A 20444-nucleotide genomic window follows, 5' to 3' on the forward strand; every position below is an offset into this window, starting at 1 on the left:
CCGACGCGGCCAAAAGATCTGACGCGGTGCACCTACCAGCGCATCGAGTGGGGGTGAGCACGACACGGCGCGGAGGGGAACGGTCGCGGCACTCTGACGCAGAACCGCCTGGCACTGTGTGCGGACCGGCCGATAGTGGGGAGTGCACATAAACCGAGCATAAACCAGGCATAAACTTCCCCCGGCGGGTGGACCTGTGCTCCTCCCCACCAAAAACCTCGCCACTACCACGGTCGAAGCGCAACGCCGGTAGACACGATCACGTACACACCGACACACGTGACCGCGTCAGCCTTCTCGCATCAAACTCGAAGCCAGACGACATTGGGGCCAAGACGGCAGTCGCGAGTCGCGAGTCTCACGCAGCGTGTAGTCAGTTTGCAGGCCGACACCGTAGCGATCGGACGTGTGTTTCTGCGCGCAAGACACATTGTGCTATCTCGTCTCGAGTAATTGGACGATTAGTATAAGGGGCTGACGCTAACACGTAGCTCCTTGTCACCTGCTCGCCAACAGTTCAAGTTCATCGTGTTCACCGCTAAGCAAGATCGGTCCATTGGTTTCGCGTTCTTTGTCCGAGATCTACGTACATTCACGCTTTCACGCGAAAACACGATCAGTGCTCTCGTTAGTTTTTCGACGTGTGCCTTTGTTTCTCCTTTCCATCGGTGAAAGAGAAGGAAATTAAACGATATACTGGATTTTGCCACATCGTAGACACGCTACGAACACATTTTGGTTCTCTCCGTATTTTTTAGTACTCTGCATCTCCGTTTTGTGTGATATAAATATACGACACGATTGCCGTCCACTCTCGAGGGATTCGCTTGGATTTACCCGTGGAAGAGGGAAAACGGTTCGATCGCAAGCCGCGATAGCAGACGTTATTATGACGGTGATTCTCGTTACGTTGGTTCGACGAACGGGATACTTTACGCTCAGCCAGTGACTATCTCGGTGTTTCGCGGATAAACTTTACACGTTCGACCGTTTACAATTGACGAGTGCAGCGCACCGTCTGTTTTCATCGATCTAGAGGAGGCAAAGTGGATCGCTGTACTGTCGTTCGATCGTGCTCGCCAGAATCTTTCAAAATTGGTGAGTACTCCAAACGACATATGTTACAAACTTTACACCGATTTTCACCGTCCGATCGTGCGTCCTTTTCCCCGTTTCGTTCGACAACGATGCTTCGAAAGAACACAGGTGCGATCAGATCGAATCGACATCACGAATCCGTTGTTTTTCCCGAAACGGAAACGAATACTTATGATTACGCTCGAGGCGGCCTTGTAATAATTTGTAGAATAGAACGTTATCTGCTGGCAACTTGTCACGCGCCAGGACTTTGTACTAAACCCGTCGGAAATAACTATCGCGAATACGTGCTTCGATCGAGTGCAACCGATTCCCAATTTCGAGAAACACAATTGCCCTCTGAATAATTACCGATGATAAATTCTCGTTATTTCTGCTATATCGAAAGTGAACTTTCGACGCGTACGTGACAGACGGCTGTTTTTCAAATCGATGGAAGCGGCGAAACGTACGTTCGGTGAATCGATCGAGAATCACGATTATCGATCCGAGCCTGTGATATTTGCCAAACGACCCTGAATACTCGGAGACTCTGACCTTCAAAAGTAATTCGGTTGACGCAACGTCTGACTGCAATTCGCGGGCGCAATAAACTCGTGCACTCATTGTTTTCGTTCCAATCAGCTTCGCGTATCTTATCGCGTTATCAACGCCTGAATCATTGGCTCGCTCCTTGAACATTGATCGTTGTATTCAACGCGAATAAGAAAATAGAAGAAAAGCATTGCACGATTGTTTCGACGAAACGAAGGACAAGGGAATATGGAATTATTTTATGATCGAGCATCGTCACGGATTAGGACGTTTCGATGGACGAGGCAACGAGCGGCGAGTGAAGCGAGGAAAGGCTGCGCTTACGAAAGTCTCGTGCAACGCGTGAGCAACGCGGCAGCGGTCGTTGCGTCATTCGTGACGAAGCGAGGAGGACTTTGATCCTTATCTCTCCTCAACACGAAGAATATAACATACAACCGGACGGTATTGTCGCTGGTTTCCCAAACGAATTTTCGACGGCACGTATTCACCGTGAAAATATTCTAACTCCGATACGTGGAATTGAGAAAATGGATATCGTTACTTGGTTGTCGAACCAATTAAAAAAGAAGAAATAATTCAGGAAAATATCGGAAAGTTAAAACGAACAAAGTCGGAATAATTTAGTAGATTTCTAGTGATTTCCAAAGGGGTCGTTGTCGCTTCGAAGAGCATTCGACCGATCAGGATCCTCGTTCGAAACGGGAACTGTTCAACCAGCCCCCATTCTCGATCGTGTTTTGCGCTCTGTATATCCCCCCATCCTCGATCGATCCCACTACTCTTCTCTCGCTACTACCGCCGCGCCGCCACCTTCTCTCTATCGCAGCCGAAGTGGGCCACGGCCTAATTTGCAAAACTCTCAACCTCGTCGTAGCGTAAAGCGTGTGTGCAACAAGGCGACGAGCTTCATGGACTTGGAGCGAAGGGCACGCACGTGTACGTACGATACCAAGATACGCTGGTTGATTTCTGCTTGGTCAAACGCGAGCAATTTAAAAACGGTCACGAACATCGCGGCAAGGGATGCCAGTGGCAACCAAATGTGATTAACGATAAAGCAACGAAGGTTCTGTTCGATCGTCGAAATTTTCCTGCTTGAAGGTCTTCCAAGTTATTCCATAGATCATACAGCTACAAAGATTCGAAATTTGACGCTGTACCGTTATCGGCAATGCAGATTGTCAATGTTATCGCGAAGCTATTGATAAGTAGAGATTATCCCAATATAGCAATTACAACGTATATTTGATTTCTAATGCGCGAACATATGTTTAAACACGTATGAACTGCAACTTTTGTTGCAACCGATCGCACGATTATCCGTTAGAAATTAAAAATACTCGAAAGTATACTACGTTGCACATTATTACACATACTTGCGTTCTGAATAACCGTATCATAATCGGTAAACTTATTTATTAATAATTTATCTATCCGCTATTGTTTCGATCCTTCGAATTCATTTATCGCGAATCACGTTGCAAGGTGACGCAATCGAGCGGAATCCAGGGCTAATTATCATTCATAGGTATACGTGGATTCGCGATTCGTCGTCCAAGGTTGTGCTTTGTGCTGCATCAAATATCCAAAGCATATCGCAATGATGAAATATCGAATGATATCGACAAAGTCAGTCAGCAGGGACTTAGCGGATTCGCATTGTGTATGGTTCGTTATCTCAAACGGTCGATCTAGATTGTTTGGTGTCACATCAATCCGGATTAGCGGTATCTACCGTTCACGGAAATGCATGACGCGGAGGTATTATATTCGCGTGCATAGAGGTACGCGAACGCAGTACCACAGTATGCATAGCCGGCTACGAATCGTCAAGAAGTATGTATGTATTTCCTTCTCGATACGGTTTCTTTGGTGTAGATACGTGTAGAGTTTGATATATTACATCTATACTCTTGTGCTCGTGCGTACGTGCGTTAAGTAGCGGCCGTCTCAGATATTGCGGATTGTGCATTGCGTCATCGGACGTTCATCGATCACATCGAGTTCGAAAGAAATTTTCATAACGTGCGCTGTGATAACTGTTTCTGAGTTTTATATCGGATTAAACGAGCAGATAATGATAATTTTATTTCTACATGCTTTCCTTGGTTCGCTCGTAAAATCTATAATGCGGGACCAAAATAGAAAAAGATTATAAATTAAATCATCGAGGACCGGCGTCGATTGATATGCAAAATTTAACTTCTTCTGACTCAAAGTAATAAGCCCCGACGGACGTTTTTACATATTAATTTTCGTTTTTATTTCGATCTTCCAAATCCATCTCGATCTTATTCCATCTTCCGAAGATCTTTAACTCGCTATATACTTTTTTAGGCTCCCTATTTCGGCCACTGATTCTACGATCTCGCTATATCACGTTCGTAGATACTATACGTTTCGCGTAATTATGAATCGTCGGAAAGGCGTTCGCCGATTTCTAAAAAGGAACAGCAAGATCGTCGAGATGCTTGTGATCGAGCCTAATTGACCGATTGGCGTGATCGAGCTCGCGATTTATCAATCATATTAGGAAATATCAGGCTCCGTTGTTCCCGATGACCTTTTCGCGTTTCTGTTATGCAACGAAGGTGAATGGTCTAGCATAACACGGAGTGCACGTGTAGGAGTCACGTGGCGGGAGAGCACAACCGTAGAGAGAACAGCAACGATAGAAAGAGAAGCCGCGCACTAGGCTAGAACCGGCGCGCGCGAATTGCGCGAGCATTTCTATACTATGCACCGCGGCCAGTTGCATCACACACCGCGTGTTATTTCTTAAGCCGGTCTCGCATTGTTTATCAGTCGAAACGCCCACTCGGCCGCTCTCCTATCGCGTGCTTTCCCGTCCAATTCGATCGGGATGCATCCATAAAATACATCGTCGATGATCCAAGGAACTTAGTACACGGAACGTATACTAACGAACGTCGTCTATTCGTCATTGGTATCCGTTCCACGTGTTCGTTACGTAACCGCACGCGCCGTTCGGTAGGGAAAACGTATTCGCGGACGGGCAACACGTTACCTCAGGTCACGTGTCGCCGGACGAGAAACGCGATCAACCGACGATGCTCACGTGGAACGTGCAAAAATTCAGATAAGCCAAACAATTGCGATACAATGACAAGGAGTAATTACTCTTTGTACTTTGTCTCTCTGTCGTCGCGCTTGTTTTTATCGGCATCACATTGATTTCCCTATTGTTTGTACGCGTCCTGATAACGAAGAAAATTATCATCGTGCGTGCTTGAAAAGGGCCACGAAATTATCACTGACGAAAATAGCCGCAATGGTGAGATTCAAGATTAAGCGTATCGTCAAAAGTAAAGTAGAATCAACAGTGAAATAATACGCGTTAAATCGATTGTACATATAGAACGTCTAGGAAATAATAGGACAATTGGATGATTTCATCCAGTGAATATAATTTCACGAATAAGGAAGCCCGATTTCCGCTGCATGATTATTTAATAAATTCGAAGCAAACTCTATTCAGAAATAAATGAGCTGACTTATCGAATCGATCAACGCCTGCGCGCTAACTTTCAGTTCGTTGCTCGTTTATCTAATTATCGTATAATTTCTCAGACTTCTGTAAAATCACGTTGCCTATACTAACCTACTGTTCGTCTTTAGATTACAGGATTATACATACGTGGCATCTGCATTTTTTCCCCGAAATGTGTTACGCGTGAGACACTTTTGTGTAACCGTTTCGTTTAACTGTACTTAACGAAGTGCTCGAAAATCGAACAGGATACGCGGAGTAAGGTATCGGGGCGTGAACAATGATGAAAACACGAAGAAGCAAAGGACAGAAGAAAGAACAAAGAGAGGCAAAAAAGAGTGCCAACGCGTGTCGCGTGTTGCCTTTTTTCGTTTTTAAGTTGGCGGTCGCGTTATCGCGGACCAATTGCATAATAAGCGGGAAACGAAATCGGAGACCGGTTCGAAATGCCTGTGTCGGTCCGATAACGGTATCAACGGTCGGCTGTTACGTGAGCGCTGACCGCAATCGTAACACGCACAGCCGAGCCGTATCGAGTGGCTAGCATTGTGCACGTGCCTTTATGTACTGTACTTAAAGTTCGACGTACTCCGAGAACTATTTCAGGCCCGCGCGCGTTTCTATCCCCGCATTTTTGGAACGCTCGCTCTTCTCCTCCGTATCGTCGTTCCCCTCTGTGTTTCTTATTTAAATACCGCGAACCTATACGACCTTTTTAACCGCTAAAAATGTCTGGCGAAAAGAAATTTCTCGTAACCTTCGACGATATCGCTCGGCCATCATTTTCAAGCGTATAACGACAACCGTATAGCATATGCTAATCGATGACATAAGTATCCCGAGAGCAAGTTCTGGTGCCTACTAGCGCCTTTATACGATCGTCCGAAGACTTCCGCTGTTATCTATACCAGCAGATTCTTGGTCGATAAGCGAGACCGATTGAATGAAGGGATTTGAAACAGGCCTACGCTCAAATATTACGTAACGATGCCGCCGTGGATACGTGGTACGTGGTACGGAACGTGTCTACAACTGTAAATCGACTATATCTATTACGTTATCATTACGTTAGAGAGACTCCTCTCGGTAGAAGGAACGGCGGAAGAAACGACATACGAGAAACGCGGCGATCGACACGTCGTTGAACACGAGGAATTTGATAACCAGCGTGTCCAGTTTCAGGCTAATGGGACAGATAACGGTCGTGTCCTTAAGATGCTGATAAAAGAGCGAGAAACAAGGTTGTTGCGGGCTACCGAGGCAACTTGAAAATCCAAACGAATAGAGAATTTACGAACGAAGAAAAATGAGAAGAATGGTTAGTAAAGAGGGCGTGTTATAGTCGGTACATTACGCGCATCGCCACTGCGGTACGGAAAACAACGTGCTTTGGTTGGTCGTTACGTAACTGTGCGTCATGTGGCCGAGTCGAGACGATTTGGAGCAACCAGAAGAAAAGGACGCGGTCACGCGGGAACAATGCGTGCCTCGAAGTTCCTCGAAAAACGATAACCGTGTTTCGCACATCTCTACGTAAATCTCGAAGAAACAAAAACTTTCGAATTGTAAATTCGAGTTTGAATTTTCCCTTGCACGATCGTATAATCGTTACTTTTGTATTATCGATCACCGGCTCGATCAGATGCCGGATCATATTTTCGCGTTAGATCCGCCGTACGATGCATTCGTGAAATATCGCACGAATAAATTTCTACGAAGAGCCAGGACGATCGTTCGTGTCCGTTCATTGCAGTCGTACGCCGCGTTCCCTGAAAAGCTGGTGTCAGAAGAAAAACAAATAGCATTGGCTAGTTGGCATCGGGTCAACGGATTCGTCCCTCGTCATTCGCAATTTACAATTTGACTGTATATACGAGATTATTAACGAAACCGAGTATGCTAGCGCCATTTAAACGCGATTAAATTGGACCAGTTTCTTCCTTCTATGTTTTCTTCTGTCAACGAGGAGAACATTTCCGCGCTACGCAACCAACGAAACGGCAGAAAAACAACGAACTCGATGAATACGTATATCGGGTGAAAACAATGAGAAACTGGAGGAATGGTCAGAAGTATTTCCATCGAGAAGAGTGGAATCGAATTTTCTCATATGCGAAGAAGCAAGCCATCGAGAGCTTATATTTGCTCGAAAACGGAACTGATGTTCGACGACCACGTGCGCCGCTTGGCACCATTGCGCAACTACTGTAACGATTCTACACGTGTAGATACGCGTGACGGCGAAACCCGTGTCTCCGACACGCATAATCTTTCCTCCACTTCGGAAGAATTAGTCAGATACTCGTGATTGCCGAGTAACCGGCTTCTCCGTTGTGACCAGAAGATAGGCCAGATAAGTCGCCTGTATCCATTCCACAAGAATTTCGTTCCGAAATCGACGAGAACGGACAAAATCTTTTTCGTGTTTTCCTCGTAGAAGAATACAAACAACTAATTGATAAAACACTTAACGATATTATCTTCCCAACCGCGCTCTATTGCTCTCTATTTATAGCGTTATCAACGCAGCGGTCGAATAGTACCGAGTGTGGAACTCGATAATCCTCAATGACTAGTAAAACACGATGCGCTGTCTTATATATCTATTTTATGTTCATGGATCAAAAATAAAATATCTGCAAATCAAGAAAAAGATAAACAGGAAATTATACAACTGCGTCGTAAGATCATTCATCGCAACCGCGGCCGGTTGACCAAGTCATTGCGAGTTATTAATAGCATCGCGGCAAACAGCGCGCGTTGTACGATATTTATGATTTTTCCATCGAGTCGAATTACTTTTGAGATCAAATCAAATTTATAACGGAGACCCTTTCCCTCGTTCGTAACATTTCCTCGTAAAAACGCGCGTATACGAGTCGTACATGCATCGGTGTTTGTCTAGTACGTATATGTATAAGTTGTCCATGCAGTGTGTTCGTTTAAATTGCGTCACTAGTTACTGGGCTAGTGTCACATCGCGCAACAGACCGATACGAGTCGATCGATGCACGTGACATACGCAGATCGATCCAATTACGATTCATAATTCAAGAATCGAGCCGTGAATTCAGCGTGTAATTTTTGCTGTGCAGCACACGAGTGATTCACGCGTGTTCACCAATACTATTAAGCAGAAGGTGAAACGTGATTCGCGCAACACGCGCAACACGTGTGCATCGCTTATGTCGCGTGGTTCGTTAGTTGCGCTGCGTCGCCTGGATTGTGCATCGCTCGAATAGACTCGAGAATTTTTTTGTTACGATAGTTCGAGTCGTATCGCATGTTCGTGGGTATACTGTATGCGATAGATTATTAGGACATTTGATACATGCGAAAGACACGTCCGCATTATCTATAACGGAACAATTTTGTCGTTCTGGAGTGTCACGAAAATGTTACCACTGTTGTGAGAAAACGTGATTACCGGGAAACGTGGGCTGCGAGAAGGGGCAATAGCGTTTAACGCGACTCACGCCGGTCGGATCAATTCCAACGCTTGCCCAATACTACGTAATTATTTCGTGTGTGCGTAACGCGCGCCAAGGGTTCGCTATTATTATCTCCATGGAGAAATATTGACCCCGAACATAGAACGAAAGCTACCCACACAATCCTGGCGTCCATCGATACGACCATAGCGTTATAAGACGTTTGCGCAACCGAATATGTACGAGTTTCGCTACGTTCGCGTTCTCGCGTTTATAATTACCGTGTATGCAGCAAGGCGCGCGACTTTTCCCATTTTTATCGTTCGTTCGAGGGAAATTGTGTTCTCGCGATCGTTAACGTCGCAAAATTATCCCAATCGCGGTTCTGCGGCCGTTCAATAATTTCACGTTCGGAACACAAGTCTCCCCCTCTATTATCCTCTAGCTCTAGCTCTAACGAATCGTTCGCCAGCGTTTACGAGGGGCCGTAAAGTTTTAGGGCGGGCAGCGTACCGCGCGTGTTCGTTACTCCCGATAAATTTTCCAGTTTCACGAGAAAGGGGCGACAACCTCGTCCCTCTGTGCTACGTTCCTGGTATGTGCGCGCACGTGCGTGCGCGTTCGCTTGTATTTCCATACACAGGACCGCGTCACGTCACGCGTACGCCAGCTCCTCGGGCTCCCGTTAGTGCACGCTAATATACACATAAAGAAACATGTAATGGCTAAATATGACTCACCGAGAACGTGTCGTATATCCGAGCCGAGTGATTCGGTTCCTCGAAGTATGTATATATCCAGAGGCAAAGCAGAGATAGTCGATTACTGCTAATCCAAACGGAGAAGAAATTTCTTTCCTCGCCCGTAATGAATCAAAATTAAGTACCTATGTTAAGTTAAGGCCAATTTACAGTGTTTCACTTTGGGAAACACGGCGAATCAATGCTGCTTTCGTGCGAAACAGTGTAAATTCGGTTTTATATGGTGAGTTACAGAACATAGTCGGTCGGTCATGCGGCGGAATTGAGCGAAATTAAAAAGATATCTGAGACGGAAGTGCATGTGAACTCGGTTTCGAAACACCGAAATAACGCGTTCCGTGGACTCGTGTTACGTAGACGGAAAATTCGGTGATTCAATGGAAGCTATTTGTAATCGCTTCAGGAAATTGTGTGTATATCGGTAGGAAGAACGCTTAAGTTGGCGTGTACCGCGTCTACGTGCATTTCGTCACGACAGAAATTTTATGTGGGCGATGTTTTCTATTCTAACAAAAATCGTCGAATCGATAGAACTAGCTGCGACGATGTGAGTCACGCGAGCTCGCGTATACGTAACTTAGCGAGTGAAATTCCAGGTGATTGCTCAATTTCGAGCGGGCTTCGTGTCTCGGTTATACACCTCTTGGCGTTGCAACGAAAATTAAATGCCCATTTACCCAACTAGATACCCTATCGTTTCGAATCCCCTTACTTATAGTTATATTCGTATATTGATTCACTAATTGTGAATGGAAATCAAGCGATAGATCCTGAACTCGATAAGAATATCGTACTTTTGTATATTCTTATTAAAAATAATCGATTTGAGTATATAGCACGGAGTATTTGCTAGCGGCTATACTGTTCTGTGTTAAGAGTCGGTCGTCAAGGTTCCTAGGAGAATCCATATTCTCTACTGAAGTCTAATTATCTAATCTGTGGTCGAATAAACGATTACTAATTTTTCGGAGATCATTTCCTGTTCCTTGTTTCTACGAATAATATCTACTTATTATTAGTATCTGAATACAGTGGGAAATAATATCATATCACAACACGCATATCCTGTTATGAATTAACGAGAAAATCGAGTTTTTGGAAAATATTCACATTCAGGGAATTATACCGCGGAGGAGCATTCGGTAACAAGAACTCCGACAATAATAAGAAAATCATTACATAGGCATAAATAAGAATTCTGAGAACGGCAGGTTTAAGTGGAACGAAGTTGAACTACAAAGTTGCCGATGTGAAAATGTAACGTGATACGCGCGAACCATAGACGACCGACTTATACGCGACCACTATAGCGTATCGAGGTCTCTACGCGTCTTCCTTTTAAATCCTTGTCACTGCCTTCTAGCGAGAAACGATAAAAGATCGTGCACAGATGGTAACGCAAAAATTGTAATTTCCTGCATGATGAAACGTCGATATTGGTCGTCTGTTTCCCAGAAGCGTCGAGTGGTGCAGTCTCTAACTAACCGTGACGCAGTCTGCGCGGAGGTAACTTAAGGTAGAAGATACATAATCGATAGATGGAAGGACGCATGACAGATTGTAAAATTGAGTCTGTGCGAGGTCATGAAGGCACGTTTCTCGGCCAGAAGTACGTGATTAGAAGAGATCCACGTATACGTTGACATATTTACCGGGATAGTGAGGGGCTTCCACGATATAAGCGGCTGACATTCACTTCTAACAAGCGCGTATAGCACGTGGATAGAGGAAACGCACGCGTACACGATGCAACGAGACCCTTACGTAACTCTCTGCCGCGTGCTTCAACAGTTAATTCACAAGCTTACCGTTTCGGTTCCTCTTACTCTTTTCTAAGCGCACGAACATGCCATCTCGCTTCCTCCCGTTGCATCACGAGTTCGTTACCCTAATCTACTCGAGACGCGTATTCTGTTTTCCATTAGGGTTAAACCAATACGGAGTATTAATAAAAGCCCCTTAAAAGATTAATTACGCGAGACAATAAATATGTCTGTACCGATACAATGACCCTAGCATTTTCAGAAAATGGCTAAAGAGATCTCCCGTTTTCCTTAAATTGTTTCGCGAGAGCTGTGGCGCTTTTAATAATCATATTGCGTGTTAAGACATGAAGTGCAAGGGAAAGAAATTCTTCTAGTCGATAGGTGGATGGAAATTGTAGAAAAGCTCAAAAAACGGTGGAAACGTGAATAATTGAAAAAAGCACGATGATACCTACCTATTTATAGACATGCTTGACAGAAGACAGTACCAGAGGAAGTATATGCTGGTTTATTCCTTCTCCACACAATAAACACACACACCATAAACTAAATTTCACTCGAGGCGTTTCCCGTACACGAAATATAAACATTTCGAACAACTATTCGAGTACAGAATGTCTTTCTTCGAATCTTTTTATCGGAAAGTCACTATGGTACGCTCGATGTCAGAAATGATGCGTCTTCGATTATCGAAATTTCCCCGCGTATCCCGATCTTGAAATTTCGATTATCGAAAGATAGGTGCGCTGCCGTAGCTGCGCGTTATATGGAACGCTCTGAGCGGGAGATTTCAAATCGTTTGTTTCTTTTGAAAATAAACTAATTCGTTAATTTCAAACACAAATATTTAAAATTATATTCGAATGTAAATATTCGAAACGTAATTGGTACAGGAAATAAAATGTAACCTTATTTTCTCGTGAAATGACATTGATGCGTGTTCTCGTAAGACATAATCGTTCAAGGAAGAAGACGTATTTCCGTTTAACTAAAGCACGCAAGCGCGTATTTACGTAGTTGTAAAAGCCAAACATCGTTTTCGTAGTATAAATACCGAAGGTTGGGTAAATAAGTATTTCCACGATGCAACCCGTGAACGGCCGATGGCACGTGGCAAGTGGAATCGCACAGCCACACGTGCTTCCTTACATAACTGTCACTCGGATTAATACTCACACGTTTTCCAACGATAGACACGACACGAAAATAACGTTCCATCATCCCAAAAACAAATTATTTTTAATTGCTCCGAGTTGTATGTAGGCCATTGTATAAATAGGTGGCTATAAAAGTTCGATAATTGAATAGACTCGATCGCTGTTCGTAGGTCATGCATTATCGCGGAAGACAGTTTTATTTTCCTGCCGATAGATTACACCAAGTTATTAAATCAAATGTTATCGTTTTCCGACATTTATCGCGTCCAATTAACACGTTATGAGAATCGGTCGCGTAATATTCGAGCACACGATGACCGATCTGCGGAAATGATCGCGCGAGCACTTACATAATTGTGCCGTATGCCCGGGGCGAAGCTCAAGCGTATGTCATCGTTACATCTCGAGCGTTCTAGTATCGTAAACATTGCGCGAACTTCGCCATTCGTCGCGACAATGGCGCGACCAAAGGGGCCTCGCGTATCGTCGCGTCAAATATTTTCCTACATACCGTATCTTAGAAGCGATTAAAGATAAATTACATTCGAATTTCTTTCGAGCCTAGAAAATTCAAGCGCGCCATTAAAATAGGAAATAAAATGTATGAATAAAATCAAAATACAAATACCGATTCCACGTTACGTGCTCGAAATAACAAATCGTTCGACTAAGATCGAATCACTATGCACCGACAAACGCGATCGTTTCGTTTTAATAGTTGAAAACTAATTTCGAAAAAGGGGCGACAAATTTCTATTGGTCGACTGGCAACGGCGACGGGTTCATTGACATCTTCGACCTTGGGGAATAGCCCGACCTTACCCAAGGCTATTTTGCGACTTGTGCTCGGCGTTGCCCGGACCGGTATTGTTGGCAGTACGTGCACGTCCCTCGATCTCTCGGAATTCTTCACCTTTGTCCGCTCCGTACTCTCTCGTATAACGGTCACGGAACTTTACGAGAAGAGATACTCTCCCTGTTGTTGAGCATGATCTCCTGTCGCCACACCCACGCCTGCTCAACAAAACGATCGTCCTCGAGGGCCCAAAATAAGCGGCGTATCTGCTGCACGCTGCTGGCATCGGGAATCGCTATACAAACGATTTAACGCGCTCACCGTACAAACACGGCGTTAAGGCAATGATCTTCGATGCACGCTCACGGAATACAAATGGTTTCTTGATGTATACAGAGTATGCACCTTAAACGTACACTTAACGGCGCGTGACTATGCTACTTGGCAACCGTTCTCTCACCTCCGGAATTTTTCTCTAGTATTTGCTATCGTAGATAAGAAATACTGTAACGAGCTGCAGTATACATATGTATAACACATTTGCTTTGTATCAGGTTAACTTTGTCAACAGTACGGTATTACAGTAAAGTTTCGAGTTAATTATGCTTTATTCAAATTGTTCGCTATGCTAATTAGCCTAAATAAGGATAAGTTACGTTCGTTCCGCAGGCGCGTGATGCTGGTGATTAGCTAGATGAATGAACAATCGTTCCAAGAAATTGCAATTATCATCGAAGCGTTGTTTCGAGTTGTTTCAAATATGACGATCGATTTTCATAAGTGTGCGTCATCGAATCAACCAGCAGTTTGATTACAATTCTAACATGCAGTCTGTTACAATTATTACGCGCTATGTCACGGGAAAGGAATGATCACATTGAGTCACATCGCGAATCGCGGTCGATCGAATTGAAGTCTCTGCGATTCGAATCCGGAAAGGCAGGCCGTGTACGATCGGTATGGATCGTAATCTGAAACACCGTGTGTAATCAACGATCACGACAAAAAGCGACGGTATAGGAGGTCAGCTATCTGTAGAAATCTCTCGACATTGTTTTTCTTCTTCCTGATTCCGTATCGCGCGACCTTCTTTCGTAATGTCCGTCACTCGACTGTTGCGTGACAGTACCGCACAAGGACTACATTTCGTACGTGGCTAGGATCGTAAATGCGTTCGCTACACCACGGATTTGCGTCACTTTGGATTAATAAACGTTCCACTGAAAAGCTGGAAGGACCTTGCGCCCGAAAGAGGCGAACATCGCGTTCGAATAACACTGTTACGACGTATTTACTAATTTTCTAGTATTTACGAGTGTCGAACGTCGAATACGAGAAACGCTGAATCACGACAAACAAACAATTGTTAAATGTAAATATACTCGCATTCTGATCTATTTGTATCTTACGTGACTAGGTTGCCTTGTCACTAAGCTGCGCTTTTCGTCATCGCGATCGTTTGGCACGCAGCGCTACATCACCGCCGTTAATAAACTCGTCCCGTGTGTTGACTCGGGAATCGTTCTCCTTGCTATCTGACACTTTAACCACCGACGTAATATACGATCTTATTAATTCTGCCGGATTAGTTCGCACGCGTTCGACGCCAAACTATATTCATATTGTTGCAAACGCATCGTCTCTATCCCGACCTGTCTTATCTAATTTGCAACTTGTTTTTCCTTCGCAGATGTACTAAGAAGACAAATTATGGTGGCAGAAATTGTCGCCCGCCAGAGTGGATCGCCTATCAATGGTGAGACCGCGTGTTTGAACAGCAATATGCCGGCCACCCACACAATGGCGCACGCCGGTCACGGTGTTCATGGTGGTCACGATGCCCATGGACCGTTGCCTCCGTTGACGCATCCGGCACACCACGGTGCTCCATTGACTCTGCAACAGCAACAGCAACACCAGCATCAACCGCAGCACCAGCCACCGCCGCCGCAGCAACAACCTCCGCAACATCATCACCATCATCAGCCGCAGCAGCAACAGACGCAGCAGCAGCAGCCGCCGCACCACCACCACGACGCCCAACAGGTGACACACCCAGAAAATTTCCCTCCGAACTTCGACATCAGAAAAGAGCTATTTTCTCAGCGCAAGCAACGGGAGTTCATTCCGGACAACAAGAAGGACGACAGCTACTGGGACCGCAGGAGACGCAACAACGAGGCAGCCAAACGATCCCGAGAGAAAAGGCGTTTCAACGACATGGTACTCGAGCAACGAGTCATGGAGCTGAGCAAGGAAAACCACATCCTGAAGGCGCAACTCGAGGCGATCAGGGATAAGTTCGGTATATGCGGTGAGTCTGTGATCAGCACGGAACACGTGCTCGCGGCTCTACCCGCTGACCCGCCCATCGTCAAAAGGGCGAAACTGCCAGCCTCGGCGGCTCTCCTCTACGCAAGAACACCAAGTCCTGTGCATACTTCGGTGATCCATCAACCAGTCAGTGGTGCACGATCGCCCAGGTCACCCGCGCAGCTGTACGTTCCCGAAACGACCTCGTACCCTGAGACGGAAAGTTTTCAATATCCTTATCCTCATCCGGCGATGCACCTCGACACGACCAGCGCTCTAAACCTATCTCGTGGTCGACGCGCTCAATCGCCGTTTGAGTTATCATCCGGCAGCGGAGACGAAGGTCCACAATTGGTGGTCAGCTCGCAGAATCCAGCGGCTAACAACAGTCTACCTCACAAGCTGAGGCACAAATCGCGTATCGGCGACAAGGACGCGGCCAGCGCGTTACTCGCGCTTCAGGGTATCAAACAAGAACCAGGACCCAGAGCATCACCACCATGGGACAACGAAGGTTCCAGCGACGAGCGTGACTCGGGCATTTCCTTGGGCGCCGAATGGACCGGCCCCAGCGTGTCTACCGTTCCTGAGAGCGAGAGGGAAGTGAAATCGAGGCTGGACCGTCTCGCCTCCGAAGTTGCCTCCCTTCAGTCGATACTCCGTATCGGCAAGCCGACGGAGAGCAGTCTGGTCACGGGACACGCGTTACCCGCAAACGCCACAGTCAATGGGCCGTGAAAGAGATCGTCGTATCCTCTTGGTGGCTTTTTTGCAGCGAGCGAGCCAACTGTCCAACGCGTTGCTCCTCGAATTGTAGCAGGTTAAGTGCGACGGTGATCAACACGGCGGCAATTCCTCATATCGCATCGAACACGGGAGAGACAAGAAACAGAAAGTACTCCTCGATCGCTGATTACACGCGCACGAACGCTTCAACGAGTGTAGCGATTGTTGTTAGTTGGTCGAAGGAAATAGCGATCAGACGATCGTCGCTTGATCTCGTTCTTTCGTCGTAAATTGAAGAACGAGTAAAGAACGACAGAGAAGGTTGATAAGGAATGTAAAGAAGTGTACATTCTTGGAACAACCACTACCGGCTTTGCATTCGCACGTACTTCGGTATCGACCAATATCGCGTGAAACAAATCGCAAGCTGTTTTTTATCGATCGGATAACGATTACAGATCGACTAGACGAAGCGTATGAAGCGACGGTATAGCTGTTTTATTCGGGAGTCGAATATCATTGGATTTTAGTCGGTGAAATGCGAGGATCGGTCGAATCAACCGTCGGGTGCGCTTTTCTGCTTTCGAGTTGCCCCGTTTGCCAAAATGGGACTCTCTCCAATGTCCCGCGGTATCGTAACGATGAGTTAGATAATAAGAAAGATGCGACATCCTAGACTATAAGTAATTTATACTGTAAGACTTTCTTAGAATACTTTCGTTTAATTATTATTATCATTGTTGTCATTAGCAAGTTCATTTGCTGATTCGAAAAGTGCAACGGCTAATCGAGCCGACCGTTTTATTTGCTACTGTGCGCTAAACTCGAGCAACGATTCGAATAACTTGGATACTCGATATTCGATTCGTATCATATCCTTGACGGCAGAGAAACGATCTCGTTGATACGAAGACCTTCAGACTCGTTTGTATTTATCCTTGCTGAATAAAAATTCCTATTATGTTATATATACGTATCTCATGATAAAATGTAAAATTATTAGCAAACGAATTCGAAAATCTTCCGATCGACGAGAATCGAATTTCTTTCCGTGAAAAATACGAATTTATTTCCCGATTAATAAATTGGTCGCGCAACCGGCTATCTCACTACCGCCAGTTATCCTTAACGATTTAAGCCTCCACTCCCTTGCATCGTTATCGAGCAAAGCAATAACATCCTTGTATTATCGATTCACGATCTCTTCTCTTTCCCAAAAACTGTTCATCGTGTTCGCGTCGACCCATGTTTGCGCGGCGCAACATTGGCCCGAATCCGTGGCAAATTTCTAGGAGGAAAGCAAAGTGTTTATTGGTGTTCGAACGTGTGGCTTCGATTCCAGGTTTATTTGTCTGTCTGACGATTCTTCTGTCGTCCTCGTTCAAATATCGCACCAACACGTTGCTTAATGTCTTCTCCTTGAAATTCAACCTTGCCAGTCGATCCGCAAATAACGCCAATTCCCATCCCGTGCAAGTCAATTGCGCCTCGGAAACATCGATCGCTTTTCCAGTACATAGCAGAGAACCTTCATCCTTTTATCGATCGCGTTACCTCGTCAACGTTTTTTTCCTTTTTTTTTTTTTTGCATCTTGTCTAAAAGCATCTGTCTTCTTCTTCTTCCTTCTTCCTCTTCTTTTTTTTTTTTATAAATATACATTCGTTATTAGCGATTAACGTGACCACATATGTATATATGTACGTATAAACGAGCAGGAGTGCGTGTGTACGTTCCAGATTTGTTTTCTATTCGCTGGTGCTTCGTGCAATCGTTAAAAGCAATTTGCACGAGAGGCGAAAGTCGAGCAGAAAACAAGACGCCAACTGGTTGTTTTGCGAGTCTTTTTTCCTTATTTTTTTTCTTTTTTTTCTCTTTTTTCTCTTACTCGAAGGAACGATGGATCGCGGGATTTATCATGTACCGAGAATCACGCGGTATTCAAAGTATTAAGCGAGCCTATAGGTGTTACGTAATGTATACATAGTGCACATATGCAAGGAATATACATATATACATATACATATGATATATACATATATTTTTTTTCTTCAAATTAACGTATTTTTCGATATCGTGAGAGTATAAGACGAATGGTCTCTGTGTGTGTCTGTACGCGCGCATCTATATGTTTTGGTGCGCGCAACGCTTTGGTGTTATACATAAAGAAAGAGCGTAACACGATTCTTTATTTGATCTATTACCGCACCGAAGAAATCGTGTCCGCCGGAAAGAAGAGGAAGCTGTAGAGAACGCGCGCTAATCGGAGGAACTTTTCTTTTCGAAATTTCTAACGAACGCCGGAAGCGTCGATCGAACGCGCCATTCATCGTTACGATTCGAACGACGATGAAAATCAAAGCGATAGAGTGCCTGAACGATGGCAACCGATTCGTTGTCCCGATGTTTCTGTTACTATTTATTAAAGGTAAAGAGAGGAAGATTATTCTCGAATCGTTCGATCTACTCGTTCGTTGACGCCTCCCGCTGTACTTCAGTACGATAAGCCACAAAACGTTAATCTGAAGCTACTACATTTTTAGAAAAAACATACCTTTATTTATCACGAATCGTCTGCTTATACGGAGCCACGTGAAAAATTAGTATGTCGATCAGAGAAAGATAAATGTAGCATTAAGAATATAAAGAATATAAATTAAGAACATGATACATAATTTTTGGTATTTCTCTGTCGAAAATACTATTTTTAAATGGTTTCGTCTATGTCATGGAAAAGAAACATTATTGCTGCAAGTTTTGAGACCAATAAACAATACAGCGTGTTACCTATTTAATATTTGGTTGCGGCGATCGCGCTACTTTCTGTGACGTTTATGATGTCGAAGAAATGATCACGGACTGGAGGCTCAAAATTACGATAGCTCGATCATATTTGAACACATCTCTGAGCAGATCGAACGTGTTATAGGTCTGCGGCATATGCGTGTTTCTTAAGGTTTTCTAAGACACATCACAAGACTGTATTAATCGTAATCGGCGTAATTCGCGGAAGGATCTCGTATCTGTATTCTTCCTCATGCTTCTATGCTCCCCTTTACCCTACTTTCTCTCTTTTCACTCCTTTGTATTTTTTATCTTGCTCGCGTGAATTTTCTATATTTTATACGGCATGTTTGTATTATTATTGTTGATAATTTTCTGCGAACGATCGCCGACAACGATACCCGATGAATTAGTTTTTCCTTTTTGCTGCCGCCGCTCAAACGTTTCACAGTTTTGCTCAGAGTAAAAGGGAGTCTAGTAGTGAGACGAGTTGTGTAAGATTTAATATTTCTTTCATCAATTGTCGGAAAAATGTGCTCATTTATAACGTATCAATGTAAATATAATTTCTTTCTCTTCTTTTCTCTTTTTTTTTTTTTAAATTCGTTATCGAGGTAAATGTAGAACATTCAGACCCAACGACTCGATAGTCGCACACGATGTGCATCGTTTCGCAGTTGATTTAATGTAACATACCACGAGTGCCTATAATAACGAAGCTGTATGTTCTATCCCGCAGCCCACATTAAAATTGTAGATTTTTTAACAGCTCGAGGTTAAAAGCACGTTTATTGTGTGTGTGTGTGTGTGTGTGTGAGAGAGAGAGAGAGAGTGAGTGAATGAAGTCGGTGTTTGGAAAAAATCAGGTATCCGTGTACTTTGTAAATAACGATTGTGTTAATTCGTGATCACGTTTGTGGTCACAGAGAGAATGCCACACGAACCGTGCGTATGTGGTGATCGTCGCAAAGTTTTTACTCGCAAATTCCAAATAATCTTTTATCTCACGATTACTTGCCCACGAGAAAACATTACCTTCGAACACAGCGACCATGAATCGATATTTGTACATAATTGCACCTTTCTTTCTTTCTTTTCTTCTTTTGCCAAAAAGCACGCTACTCGTGCCGATGAAACTATGGCGCAAATATCGAAGGCGTTAACGAACATCGGCCGGAGAAGGAACTTCTAACTCACAACATTTCTTCAACCATCGTGTCTCCCCCTATATATTTGCACTCTTGAAATAGCTTCTTTGAGGACGTTTCGAATACAGTTCCTATGCAGTTTACAGTATGGTAAAGCGACTTAGAGACTCGGTTGGCCGTTGTCTACGATTAAACATGATTCCAAGTCGAATTTTGATCCTTCTTTCTCCGGCTGTACGGAGATATAAGTATTTAGATCTAAGTGACATATCCACAGCGTGTAGTGTACTTGTATATGAATACCGAAATAAATATTTTCAATGTTTTTGACAATATTTGTGACGACTTCCTTTGTCATCGCCCCTAATCTTCTTATTAAAATACCGATCTAAAAGAAACATAATACATGACACAAAAT

General features: G+C 44.3%; 1 protein-coding gene across 4 annotated transcripts; it reads left to right on the forward strand.

Moving 5' to 3' along the window:
* The first annotated feature begins 294 nt into the window (after positions 1-294).
* Positions 295-20361, forward strand: LOC100651769 (velvet complex subunit B). 4 transcript variants are annotated; one of them, XM_048410487.1, is made up of 3 exons: positions 2455-2571; positions 14748-15103; positions 15164-20361. In XM_048410487.1, exons 1-3 carry the CDS (start codon positions 2544-2546, stop codon positions 16106-16108), a joined length of 1329 nt encoding a protein of 442 aa, XP_048266444.1. In that variant the 5' UTR covers positions 2455-2543; the 3' UTR covers positions 16109-20361. The 4 variants fall into 4 exon arrangements, with proteins under 4 accessions (XP_012169600.1, XP_048266444.1, XP_048266443.1 ...); XM_012314210.3 differs by lacking the exon at positions 2455-2571 and adding an exon at positions 295-1098 and having other exon boundaries at positions 14748-20361; XM_048410486.1 differs by having other exon boundaries at positions 2457-2571; positions 14748-20361.
* The last annotated feature ends 83 nt before the right edge of the window (positions 20362-20444 follow it).

Source organism: Bombus terrestris, chromosome 11 (genome assembly GCF_910591885.1).
Source record: "Bombus terrestris chromosome 11, iyBomTerr1.2, whole genome shotgun sequence".
NCBI classification, from domain to species: domain Eukaryota; kingdom Metazoa; phylum Arthropoda; class Insecta; order Hymenoptera; family Apidae; genus Bombus; species Bombus terrestris.